The sequence below is a fragment of the Thermobia domestica genome, chromosome 7 (assembly GCF_964235325.1).
Source record: "Thermobia domestica chromosome 7, izTheDome1.hap1.1, whole genome shotgun sequence".
NCBI lineage: Eukaryota > Metazoa > Arthropoda > Insecta > Zygentoma > Lepismatidae > Thermobia > Thermobia domestica.
The window spans coordinates 70488168-70502939 of NC_137460.1; the positions used below are offsets into that span (position 1 = coordinate 70488168).

At 37.0% G+C, this 14772-nt stretch overlaps 1 protein-coding gene across 2 annotated transcripts in view; it reads right to left on the reverse strand.

The window, feature by feature from the left end:
* The window catches only part of ValRS (Valyl-tRNA synthetase), a 104743-nt gene that overhangs the window by 43190 nt on the left and 46781 nt on the right, over nt 1–14772 (reverse strand). For both annotated transcript variants that reach the window (XM_081764823.1, XM_081764821.1), the window contains 3 exons: nt 14420–14596; nt 9717–9838; nt 3480–3588 (listed from right to left, as the gene is read on the reverse strand). In XM_081764823.1, coding sequence (XP_081620949.1) covers nt 3480–3588; nt 9717–9838; nt 14420–14596 — 408 coding nt within the window. The remainder of the gene's footprint in view (nt 1–3479; nt 3589–9716; nt 9839–14419; nt 14597–14772) is intronic.

The following is a 14772-nucleotide window of genomic DNA, read 5'->3' on the forward strand; positions in this document are numbered from 1 at the left end:
GTGAATACAATTTTGTTATACTTAGTATTGGTTATAGTTATAAGAACAGTTCACTAACCTGTTAATACACCTTTGAAGCTTTATTTTGGTATCACCACCATCTCTTGAAGCTTTCGTCATCCAATTTAAAATTTGAAGAATTAACTGCTTGAATTCACATGATGCTAATCTTGGTCCTCCTCTCAAAAGACATTAAACCGAAGTCACTGTTTAAATTTTTATTGATCACTTTTAAACATGGACTTCGGTTTACTGCATTTTGGGAAAATAACCATAATGAGCAATACGTGAATTCTAATAGCTGGAGTTCTTCAAACTTAAATTTAGCTGAAGGAAGCAACAGTGTTGCTGAAATAATACCAAAATAAGCGTTAAATGTGCAAGAACAGATTAATAGGCTGTTCTTTTGCCAATTCCTTTTTTAAAGTTGAACGTCCCACAATTATGTGCCGACGTTACGTTAAACTGTGATGAAGATAATAGTGGAACGACAAAAAGTGGAAGGAAACTAAAGAACCCCGAGAAAACCCATGCACACGGTGTTTGTCCGCAGACCTCACTTGGCGAGAGCTGGGACCGAACCAAGGATTCTGGGTGCCAAAGGTGAGCGTTCTACCTCTGAGCCACCACGTCCTCCAAATATGTATTAAAACGCTATTTTTATTATAAGTTAGCTACGCCCCCAAATACACATTGCTGTTCTCCTTAAAATATTTTACCTCTTAACAACACATTCTGCTAATATATAAGCTTACCTGGTGTTTGAATAAATATGGCAATTATATATGTTCCGCCACAAACTATAAATTTCATGAAAAATTTTGCAAAAATGCAGCTTCTTTCATTGGTCAAACACAGAAAAACAAAAGTAGATATCATTACGCAATCAAGTATAATTGGTTTACATTCTATCAATGTTTGAATACATTTGTAAATTAATTTATAGTGTTTTATCCTGATTTCGTAGCAATATTTGTCTTTTCGAAGTCCATGCAGTAATTTCGTGGGGACTATGATTTCAGCTGCCTACTTATATAAGTAAGCAACTGAAATCATTGTCCTGACGAAATTAAATTACTGCACAAATACTCAGGTAAATAATTCTTAGTCTGAATGTATCTTTCTAAATTTTAAAAACAGGCAATATTTGTTAAGTGTTCCTTACAGGGATAAGAGTTGGCCAGCTTCTTAAACTGCTATAACACTCAGTACTTGTCAAAAGGAAGATGTGTATGGTGGTGTAATATGAATTCATTGACACCTAGTTTGTTCTTTTCGACGTTTGACTATGGAAAAAAGCAGTTTCCTGAAATACCTAGAGAAATTAATATCTTTCGGCCAAACATAAATAAGTACCATATTTATTATTTACTGTACTAAAAGATCTTTTAAACAAAGCACGCAGAAATGAATTGTCTTTATTTTAGCTCTAATTTTTAACTAACTCATATTTCAGTGAAGCCTCTCCACAATGATGGCTATCGTGAGCAAAAAATAATCGAAATTTTTTTATGGTTCCATAAATTTTCATATATAATTTCATATAATTAATCTGCTATTAAGTGGAACATGTCCAACTGAAAATGAAAAACCGACTTTGATCTCGAGTAACGAAAAATACTGTATTCGTCCTAATTGGTTATAAACTTTCTACTCATAACTTCTGAAGATTGGAATACGATATATTTTTAAATAGTAACACCCTATCGCAGAAGAAACACACATGTATTTGGTCTAGGAATTAATTCGTGCGGGTGGACAAGAGATGGCGCAACGAACGGAGCGTCCCACAGTTCCGTGTATCCACACATGTGTTGCAAACCCCTGTCATCGCGTATCGTTCGTAGTATAGGGCAGTGGATTAAAGCGTCAACAACACCAGTTTGTAGTTAAGTGAACATGGCGCAATTTGTGCCTGATTAAGTGTTTTTGCGGGGTGTCCTGCTGCATTACTTTAACATGCAGAAAAGTGCGACTGAAAGTCATCGTATTTTGGTGGAAGTGTATGGTGACCATGCTCTAGCTGAGCGAACGTGTCAGAAGTGGTTTGCACGGTTTAGAAGTGGTGATTTCGGCTTGGCAGACCAAGAGCGAGCTGGACAGCCAAAAAAATTTCAAGACGAAGAATTGACAGCATTGCTCGAGCAGGATTCGTGTCACACGCAGGAACAACTTGCAGCAGCATTAGGCGTTGATCAAACAACAGTCTCCAAACGCTTGAAAGCCATTGGGAATGATTCAAAAGATGTCACATTGGGTTCCACATGAATTGAAAGACAGAGACGTTGAAAGACGAAAAACCATTTGCGAATTGCTGCTTCAACGACAGAGCAGAAAGGGGTTTCTGCATCGAATTATTACGGGTGATGAGAAGTGGATCCATTACGAGAACCCTAAACGAAAAAAGGCCTGGGTGAAACCAGGTGAACCAGGTCCATCACAACCAAAACGAGATATTCACTGTGCAAAGGTTATGCTGTGCATATGGTGGGATATGAAAGGTGTGGTGTACTATGAGCTGCTGCAACCGGGTGAAACTATGAATGGAGAACGTTATCGACGACAATTAATGCGTTTGAAGCAAGCTCTGGCCAGAACACGACCAGAATGGGAGCATTGTTTAACATGATAACGCTCGCCCACATGTCGCAAAACCGGTCAAAACCTATTTAGAAAATGTCGGATGGGAAGTTTTACCCCACCCGCCGTATTCACCAGACGTTGCTCCTTCGGACTACTACTTGTTCGACTGCATGAACAACGATTTGATTGGACAGCGGTTTACTTCTTCAGAAGATATCTAAACATGGGTCTCTGACTGGATCGCTTCCAAGGATGAGGACTTCTTTCGCCACGGAATCCGTACATTGCCTGACAGATGGGCGAAAGTGGTGGCTAGCGATGGACAATATTTTTCTTAAGGTATTTATGTATTTTGTGTTTGTACTACAGCTTCAATGTGTGCGTACCAACCGCACGAATTAATTCCTAGACCAAATAGCTGCACAACAGAGAAAGTGAATATTAACGGAATCCTCGAAAAGATGTTAACAAAATGGTAATCGCTGTTTTTTTAACTGGCATTCTTTCTCAAACTTTCCAAAAATCTTTTTGCTAATGATCTTGCTCTCTCACTGTGGCCGCAAAATCAATCTATGGAAATATAAGTTCTTTTGTAATGTACTTATTAGAAACTTTTATTAATATCTTCAACTATCTTAGATTTAAGCTTTTTCAGTGTGTACGTTAAACTAAAAATTAATAACTGAGCAAATGTTATAAATACACACTACTTATGAAAAGCAAGTTATGTTGATTAAGTTGTATATAACAAGAATTAAGCAGCAACCTAACAAAACAAAAAAAAAAAAAAAAAAAAAAAAAGTGAATTTAGAGTCCGTTAACGACGGGCTTCACTGTAGTATACACTTAAATATCGTACATATATACTGAAGGTTAAACAGACAGTATTCACTTACTTCTAGAGTTATTCCATTAATTACGTCCATTGGATCAATAACGTTTCCTAAGGACTTGCTCATCTTTCTTCCGTGAGCGTCTCGAACAATAGAATGAAGATACACCTCTCTGGAAAAGAAATACATAGTTTCAATTAAAAGATGTTACAAGTCAGATTGAGCCTCTGAACACACCTTATTCAAATACCCTATATCTAATGTATGTGCACAAATTAGATTCTTGGTTTCATTGTAACGAAGACCATTGTTACTTTCAAGTGTCCCTTACATTCCTGTGATCCAAACAATTTAGTTTACGTATGTTGAATATATTGTATGAACTAAAAAACTTTTAATTAGTTTCCTTAAACGTGCCGGTCCATTTTGTTCAGCGTTGCTAGATACCAGTTCTTGCCTTGCTTCTTGCCGTAGAACACATTTAGTGTTATTCACATAAATTTAAACATTTATTAGTTTATTAATTTCACAAGGAAGAAGACGAACTGTGAATAATACCTGAAAGATCTGCAGACCCTGGAATATAAATTTACACTCTCATGATGGCCACAGGAAGGATAGTAGTCGAAAATTCAGTAAAAATTAAATTCCACGCAAACTAAACGTCATAACTGTAAGTTTATTTATACAGTATAACTTGCGTAAAACAAAATCTGTCACATTTTACAACTAAAGCTTTCCGTATTTATTTTTTTCATTTTTTTTATTTATTTTTTTTTTTTTCAGCGTAAATGTACTTTAAACTTCACGGAAACAGGGAAGAAAAACTGAAATATTTGTAAAGTGCATATATATATTTAAAAAAAAAAAAAAAAAAAAAAAAAAACAGAAACAGCTAAAATTTTTAATATTAACATTAAAAAAAAACCTGAAAAGACTCATATCAATATCAGTAAATAGGAAGATTTTTGAAGCCATCAGAGATAAAAACATGTATACACTATTAAAAGCAAATTAAAACAGCAACAGTACGGAGAACATTGTAGATTTCTGTATGTGAATATAAGTGTAATCAGTTCAAGTATTCACAGTAATCTAAATGGGGTGCGTGACAATATGGTAGACACGGTGCACAACAACTCTGCACTTGAGTGACGTAATGCTTTTCGCGATTTGGTTCCCATCTGACCGTGATTTAGGAGGCAGAAAAGTGAACTTATCAGCGTTGCCAACTGAAATAAAATTCGCCATGAATTTAGAAATGTGAGGTATTATTCATAACTCGTACGTTGTACCTTTTCATCTATGTATTCTAGCTCATTACTATTAGTAGTAGATGTTGAATTCCACAAATAAAAATGAAATAAAATATTTTTCATCTATGTGTATGCCTACGTAAAGGAAACACTCACCTACATTTCCTCTATTCCGGATAAGTCACCGTCAGTATCCTCTTCTGAATCTCTGTTGCTATACTATCGACACCACCGAGACTGATAACAACCCTCTCAGTAATTTCATCCATAATTCCTTCTGCTTCCCAATACGGAGTCTCAATTTGCTTCAACTTACAAAGTGATATCCATTCGTTCCTCCCGATTTGCCCGAACCTAATTTCACAGAGTTTTTGAACATCTTTAATTTTGAAAGTTGTGTTTCATGACGCAACCCATCCTTTCACCAAAGACCATTTTTTTTTTTTTTTAATTGGATTCAGTTCCGGGTGGAAGGGGGGTAAACGAAGCACAGACTGTCCACGCCGTTTTGAAAATTTCGTCAATTGCAAACTATTTAAATCTAGATTTATGTGATTGGATTAAACTATACAGTTCCGTTTTCAGCATATTACAATCAAAAGAAATGTTTTTCTCTGTCAGCCACTGCATCAGTTGTTGCTTAGTCGAACCAGAGGTAGGTGCTTTTTCCAAAATAACGTTGTGATAGGATGCATATCACAAACCACGACAGAATTGTGAGGGAAATTTGGTATTAATTTATCTGTAACCCACTTTTCATAATTCTTGGTTCATTTGGCTGTGGTAGTCACCTGTAGACTGACTTGCTTTTCACATTAATAACGCATTGGGTACAAACCCATTTTCCCCTCCTGCATGAATCATAATTAACCTCTGACCCCGAGAGACTGGTGCTAATAGACCGTGAGAGCTGTCGTCGGTCTAAGATTTATTTGAAACGTGAGATGATAATATGTATGATTTGTCTACATAAACTATATTTCGCGCTTGGTTTCGATATTCCTTTATACGTCTCAAGTAGGAAATTCTTTCTTCTCGAATTTCTTGAGACTCGACAAGTATGGTTCTGTCAGTTTTAGTCTTTCTCCACCGAAACCCAAGATCTTTTAGAATTTTTCTAAGGCTTGTGCACCCACCCTGAAAACCTATTGATTCTGAAAGCTTTTCCCTCAGTGTCGAAATAGTAGGAACTCTGTGTTCCGTTTTATAAAAGTTGTAAATTGTTCTCCGAATAACATCACTGTCAAACTCATCTACCCCAACTACAGGTTTCTGACAATGCCGGATTTTATTCGGAGTTTCAAAACAAGTTTTATTAGCTTCAACTGTCTGTCCTTCTTTTTAATATTTTTGATCATCCGTAACAATACACCTACAGCCTTCGCTGTTCTTTCTAAAGCTTTTCCAACAGGAATTGTGAAGGTACCTTCTCGTGCTTCCATCTCCATAAATTTAATAACATTCCAAACCACCTCTCTAGCCTGTGAATGGATCTTTTTGTGCTTTACTTTGGAGTTTATAACATCATAGTCACGTCAATTCACTACAACACCACCGATGTACTTACAACTATCACACTAGCCTATCCACACTACACTGGACCGGAATATGATAATAACACCCTCGTAACAACAAACACCTTATTTTCAATCTACCAGCACACTACACGAAACCCAGCCAAAGAACAAACCTCCACAAGCATCGGATATATCTTATTTCAAGGGGTGAGTGAGCCATGTCTTGTTTTAGATCCTAAGCGAATGGAATGCTACGATTGCCAAAATGTACCATGTGTTCTGTTGACCAGCAAATGTGTGGGAAACTTCTTTTTTTTTTTTTTTTTTTTTTTTTGGTAACCCAAAGGTCAAAATAAGAAGGGTGAAAGAATGTTTTCCACTCAGTATTACTTAGCATTGTGTTATAGTGGTGTATATAAATCTAAATTTTGTGTTTTGTAGAACTAAAATACTATGTGTATCTATTCTTTTGTGTGTTAATATCTGGGATTGTGTGGATATATTTCTATGAGTTCTTTACCCTTTTTTATGTCGGTACGTTCAGGTCTTTGATACATTCATTTATTCTTAATTTTCATAATTGATTTCAAATTCTCTTATACTTTGGTTAATTAACGCTATGATATGGAAGATAAAAGATCTTTTTTTTAAAAAAATCGGGAGCAGTACTACGACCAGAAGTCTAAGTAGGGAAATGATATATAATGTCAGAGCTTACTTTGAGAAAGAAAGAGCAAACGATGGTCTATTGTTATACATTGTACCAACTGCAAAAATAGTGGAGAGGATGTGTGATGCTTTGCAAAGAGGCAAACATTCAGTAATAAACAAAATAGTTTTTTTTTTTTTTTTTTTTTTTTTTTTTTAATAAATGATTTAGGATCTACTACTGAGAAATTTGGATAATAGCGGTTGGCAACATATCTTGCGCATGCGTAGTCACAACCATCTCCTCTTATTTTCATCTCATTCGCTCGGGTAGTAAAGGTTTCAAAGTGCAAATTTAGCTTGCGCCGTGTCTACTGAGAAAATGAACTAGCTAACCTATTACTGAAGCCAGAGAGCCGTCCCATCGATTTGCGGTGCTTAAGGTGAACTGCTGGGGTCAATGATGTAGGAGAGAATTCCATATCCAGTATGAATGAATTATTTTGTTCGAACTCTTTGACTTTTTCATATCAATGATAATATATCAATATGAGAGCACTTTATGACATTATGACATTACTAGCATAGATTCGTAAAAATGTCTCACAAAATGATGGTTCATCTTATCTATTTTGAACCCCAAGACCATATTGGAGACAGTAAACTTGTTACTTTTCCTAGAAAGGCTTAACTCTTTCCTCCTGTGGGGTGGGGCATGGAGCGATCGCCCCACTTACCCTATCCACCGGACAATCCTGTTGGCGGCAATTAAAGAACACACAACAGATGAGGACTTAATGAGTTTATAGCTAAGCTGAAGCAACACTACAATCCTGATAGATACAGAACTGATATTGGCAGTAAAACAGGATATGACAAATGCAATAAACCTAACATTATATGATGAAATACGAAAAGTAATCAAAGCTATATTGCCTATATACAAGAAAAGTTCAATGGACACAATACATATTGTCAATTACTGTTTTTTGTGCTATTTGCCAGAACTTTAATAGCCTATAATTATCGTACTATACTGAACGTTGATAAATCTATATATTATTAAAATGGAGAGATTCAACACCAATTTATTTCAAGTTTCATATCAAATATATCCTGCAGGTCTCATAAGACTGTCAACACGTAATTTTACACCAGTTAACATCATTCTATGGGACATTACGTCCACCGAGGAAGACCAACATGAAGAACGTTCTGTGTAGAACTCTATCGTGGGTTTATAAGTAGCACACTTAAGTTCCATTTCCGACAGGTTCATGTAGTTTCGATCCTACGTTAAGATGTAAGTTTATCTCTTATATAGACTTGGTGCTCAAATGAGACGTTAAACTCGAAACGAACAAACCAACAATGAAAGCTTTGCATCAATGAAGAAGTGCTGAGTTCGGAGGAAAAAAAAAATGTTGACAATGGATCGTTCAACACGTCAGCCAAGGTGGAGCAAACTGTTCTAGTGACACATTGACAAACCAGACAAATCTGTAAATAAGTTTGGAACTCAACTTCCTTGAACAATCATTCAGCGTACCATGAGGCAGCTCGAACTTCACGCTACAATCAACAACGAAACGTTTAGTTCAATGTCTGTCAATTATGCGGTTTTGGCCAAAGGGGACAATGATAAATACATGAATAATTACTGAAACACTTAGCTTAAAATGTGGGAGGAAAAAAGACAAGCCGAGAAAATCCAAGGAAACGACGTTATACGAAGCACTGATGGTCTAAGATCACACCAAAAAAACCATCGCACTTAGCTCCAATTCCCATTGGTCATATATGATACAAGGGATGTGCTATCTCTTGTGCCCTTGAAACCAGAATGCAACACAGAATGGAATACATCCGAACCATTGAGTTCTGATGTGCGAATGGTTTCTGGAGCACTGAGGAAGAATGGAAAATTTTATCACAAATGTTCTCAGAGGAAGCAATTTTTAATGTAAACCGCAACCGGTTCTACTATTCAGCATATAATTTTCATTGGTTTATGGACATCATCGTATTATGATGTGGCGAGAACTATGGAACGAGTAAGTTGTCAGTTCCTAATTATTTCATGAAAAATCGATACCATCGAAATCTATCCTGAAATATTGTATTATTTATGCTCGATCTGGGTATACACACCATTGGTTTACGAAAAATAGGCTATCCTTCGTAAGAAATTCTACGATCACCTGACTTAAGAGTTCAATGGAGTGCACAATGTGGGGTTTCCTGAAATCCAAAATGAGTACCATTAAAAATCAGGGATATAAAACATCTGTGAGTGAATTGCTGCGAAGTGTACTGTAGTGTCATTCTGGAGATAATGTCCCGCATTCTACGAAACGCACAAGACGTTTACAGTTATGTTTTAATAGCCGCGGAGCTCATATTAAATACACGTTGTAATTTACCCATTCATGAAAAGTCTAATGTAACTTATTCAACTATATATCTGATGCAACTATATATCTGCAGAGAGTTCAAGGTTGTGATTAAATTATATTCCAGACACAAGCAAGTTGATTAGGAATTAGATTCTGGGTTTTCGGCAGCCATGGCCATATTTGTCCGTCAACGTATGAGGGACGACATCCCCGGGGAATTGGAGAAGAAGACAGGAAGTTGCCTGAGACCATTATGTGAGTCACCATCCCGGCATTTGTCTGGTGTGAATGAGCAGGAGAATTTCACTCAAGATGGTTGGCCTGATAAAGCAATTACACTTTTTCGGCTGAGTACTCCCAATGTGAATTGGACACGGGATCACTCGTACCAAAGGCGAGAGCATTAGCGATTACGCTACGTGGGGTCACACTAGCTAGTTGAACGGATAGTAGTTACAAATAAACAGATAAATAATTGCTTACTTAAATGGTAACTGATTCAACAACTTTTGTCCAAAGAAAACCATTCGAGCCACCCAGAAGAAGAGGATATCGTGTCCGGTTTCTAGAAGCGTTCCTGGATAAAAAGCTCTCAGTTCTTCCGTCTGGAAAAGAGAAAGGAATACTATTAGTACTACCTGGCTTTAAAAAAACGCACACAATAACCTTATTATATAAATATCCAATATGCAACCTACGTATTATTATATTAATACTTTAAATGACTACACTTTCCCACCTACAAAAGTAATCACTGCGACATTACTAAGATTTTCTGAATTCTTTCAAATAAAATATAATTTTACTCTAATGTCTCGGTAAATTAAAGGGGGTAAATAATAAGTACAAAGCGATAGTAAGATTATTATTAACGACATATTACTTTATAGTTGGAGGCTAGTTATTGCCAGATCATAAATTAAGCTTAACTATGAAACGAAGAGAAACTGAGTCCATATACATATTAAGGCTTCAAACAAACAAGTGAAAAAATTTTACATGAAAATTTCATGGTTCCCACTCTCTTTCCCCCCAAAAATTTCCACGACATATCCAGGACGTTTCAAGGACAAACAACCAATTTTCCAGGACTTCGATACAGGAAAGTACAACAGAATTGCAATTGTAGGTTCAAAACTCACAACAGTGAAATGAAAAGTACAGTAGCTTATGGAGTGAATATTAATGCAAGTACAGTATTAATACACAATAATTAAATACACAAAGCGGAGTATAATGTGCTGTTTTTTATTTATTTATTTATTTTGGGTGGCCTCCCAATTTTCCTTACAGCCACCCGATCCACCCACACCCAGCACATGTATTTTCATTCTTTCTACATGACATTTTAACTGTGCACTGAACACATTTACAAACAACAAAAATCTATTTTTCGTACATGGCATCTTTATTGCGTGACAGTGTGACACACATAATTAGGGAAAACAAAAAAGGAATTATATTACAAGTTTCTCAACTGAGTATGGATTTGTGTGATTTCCTCATCTACAGATATAATCTCATATGAAATTTTACTGAAGAATATGTACTGTTGCAAAAATAGACTGATCATGGAAGATTGATACTGATACAAAGCACAGTTTCTGGAGGATAGTACTAGTGAAGACAGTATCCAAGAACGGGTTGCCAGACTAGTGGATGAAAGAAGAAGAGAGAAGTTCTCCCAGCCAACTACCCTGTTGGGAGAAAGAAAGCTCACCACCCACCACCCACACATGCAGGATCATGACAAATTATTATTCAGCACAAAAACAGGAACAGCGAACAAAAATAGCAATCAATTGAAATCTTCATTATAATTATGAAAAATCTGACATTTAATATACCTGTAAATTTCAAGGACACTTCCAGAACAAAATCAATTCAAGCACATTTTCAAGATTTCCAGAACGAGTGGGAACCCTGAAAATTTAGTTCTCTCCACTCTTGTTTCTGTTTTAACGTTTTAAACATCTATACTATCTTATATTACATTGGGAAATTGCATAACATAGAGTTCACTTTACAAGTTATTATCTTAGCTTAGAGCAGGGATGCAAATAAGCACTTGCCCACTAGCCCGGGGCGAGTGGTTCATCAGTGCGGGCGGGTATTTAATAGCATACCGAAAGTAAGTAAATGATTTCTATTGTCAGATGTGGGCTAGTAGCTTTCTTCTTGGGCTAGTAAAATTTTGTTGCTTATTTGCATCCCTGGCTTAGAGTAAGTATTAAATATCGCTGATCTTTATTTTAGGTTGATATGAAACTATCAAATGGTGTCTAACCTTCTTACAGCGTTCATACATCCCGCATACTTATTAATACTTAAAGTCGAGAGTAGTAACTTAGACGTGAGACATTATGAGTGTAGACAGACTGCAGCAGCTAATATTAAAGAAAGACAGCTTTGTAACTATATATATCTTTTTTCCCCCTTTTTTTTTAATTCTTCTGTAACATCACGCTTCTTAACTTAATTATTTCTTCTGCAACATTACGCTTCACAAATGCCACATTCACAAAAGCTCTCCGTTGACTTTTGTCCTACGCCAACTGGATTCAGTTTCTACTTTGTATTCCTATTTCTGCGAGATCAATCTCAATATTGTCCTCCCATCTGCGCCTAATGGTCGTTTTCCGATTGGATTTCCATTAAAACTTTGAAAGCGCTCCTACTTTTTCCATTCTGGCTATATGACCTGCCCATCTGAGCCTTCTACACTTCATACTCCTAACAACGTTTGGTAAACGGTATAAATTATGCAGTTCCTCGTTATGAAGTTTCCGCTACTCTCCATTCCTGTTCTTCTTGGGTTTGAATATTCGTCTAAGGATTTTATTCTCAAATACTTTCAATCTGCGTTCTTTCCTCAGAGTAAGCGACCATGTTTTACAACCATACAGCACCTCAGTCATGATTATCGTTTGATATATTTTGTTTCAAATTCCTCGACAGAATTCGCGACGATAAAAGATTTTGAACTGAATAATAACACGAATTCCCTGCTTTCAGTCAACATTTAATTTCTTCGTGGTTATGTTTTGGATCTGTTAATACTGACCCTAGATATTTCAAAAATACTGATCCCCTTTTTTCTTAACTTACACTCTTTTTCTTCTAGCATTATTTTTCCTGGAGATAATTATAATTTTGTCTGTGATAGGAAGTGAACTACCACATCAATAAGTTCTCCCGAAACATTTTTGGGATATTCTTTCAGGTTTTCCTGCAGGTGGCAGCAGGGAAGCCTGAAATCTACATAAGCGAAAACCAAGTACACACTACCTCTCTTACACATGAAACTTTCTCTTACGTCATACTCAAAAATCACACACTGCAGCAGAAAAAGCCTCACGAAGTGCTACAATTCAATAAAGGAAATACAACTTGAAAAGCCATCTGGTGCAGTTGAGTAAAAGACAAATAGTGTAAATTGAAAGATCATTCAATGGTGAGATTTCCCACTGACACTGAACTTAGGCAACTTAATCTGTGTGGAATGAGAGACTGGGAGATAAGTAATACCTTTCGTGGCATTTTATTTTTATTTACCCGTTCAGGTTCGAATATTGCTTTTACTTTTGTTAAATGAAAATATCTTGTTAACCACTATGCAACATTACTGCTGCTACATACACCGTCACATTTGCTTTCGAATAAAGGAGATAGTGACACCTCATTATATTTATAGTTGCAACAGTAAATTCTAAAGTATTTACTAATTATTGTATTACGTCAATAATAGCCAAGGCCTTCAATCAAGATATTGAAAATACTATTTAAAAAATAAATAATGCTTAGTATTAATTTCATAATACCTCATGGTCTGTAAATCGAAGCGTAATTGATGTTAAAACATAAGTCCGTACCTCATATGTACTGAATATATTTGGTCTAGGAATTAATTCGTGCGGGTGGACAAGAGATGGCGCAACGAACGAAGCGTCCCACAGTTCCGTGTATCCACACATGTGTTGCAAACCCCTGTCATCGCGTATCGTTCGTAGTATAGGGCAGTGGATTAAAGCGTCAACAACACCAGTTTGTAGTTAAGTGAACATGGCGCAATTTGTGCCTGATTAAGTGTTTTTGCGGGGTGTCCTGCTGCATTACTTTAACATGCAGAAAAGTGCGACTGAAAGTCATCGTATTTTGGTGGAAGTGTATGGTGACCATGCTCTAGCTGAGCGAACGTGTCAGAAGTGGTTTGCACGGTTTAGAAGTGGTGATTTCGGCTTGGCAGACCAAGAGCGAGCTGGACAGCCAAAAAAATTTTCAAGACGAAGAATTGACAGCATTGCTCGAGCAGGATTCGTGTCAAACGCAGGAACAACTTGCAGCAGCATTAGGCGTTGATCAAACAACAGTCTCCAAACGCTTGAAAGCCATTGGGAATGATTCAAAAGATGTCACATTGGGTTCCACATGAACTGAAAGACAGAGACGTTGAAAGACGAAAAACCATTTGCGAATTGCTGCTTCAACGACAGAGCAGAAAGGGGTTTCTGCATCGAATTATTACGGGTGATGAGAAGTGGATCCATTACGAGAACCCTAAACGAAAAAAGGCCTGGGTGAAACCAGGTGAACCAGGTCCATCACAACCAAAACGAGATATTCACTGTGCAAAGGTTATGCTGTGCATATGGTGGGATATGAAAGGTGTGGTGTACTATGAGCTGCTGCAACCGGGTGAAACTATGAATGGAGAACGTTATCGACGACAATTAATGCGTTTGAAGCAAGCTCTGGCCAGAACACGACCAGAATGGGAGAACAGACATGATAAACTTATTGTTCAACATGATAACGCTCGCCCACATGTCGCAAAACCGGTCAAAACCTATTTAGAAAATGTCGGATGGGAAGTTTTACCCCACCCGCCGTATTCACCAGACGTTGCTCCTTCGGACTACTACTTGTTCGATTGCATGAACAACGATTTGATTGGACAGCGGTTTACTTCTTCAGAAGATATCGAAACATGGGTCTCTGACTGGATCGCTTCCAAGGATGAGGACTTCTTTCGCCACGGAATCCGTACATTGCCTGACAGATGGGCGAAAGTGGTGGCTAGCGATGGACAATATTTTTCTTAAGGTATTTATGTATTTTGTGTTTGTACTACAGCTTCAATGTGTGCGTACCAACCGCACGAATTAATTCCTAGACCAAATACATACCTCATCTGGCCATCCGAACACAGAGAACGGGAACAATCCTGATGAGAACCATGTGTCCAACACGTCATCGTCCTGTCTAAGGCTAATCTTGGAAGTTGGGACTCCAAACCTCTTCGCTGCTTTTTCAAGTGCCTCTTGCTCTGTGCGACCACTCACCCAATAATCATTATCAATTTCCTAAAACACAAAGTCATGTATCTAAATCAATCAGGTCTACGAAGAATGATCAAATAAAGGAAGCGGAAAGAGTATATAGTTAAACATCAAAACGAAATATTACCAAGTGTATATGGCTGCAGGTCTATCTGCTGCAAACCATGCACAGACATTTCTACCCATATTCACCGTATCAC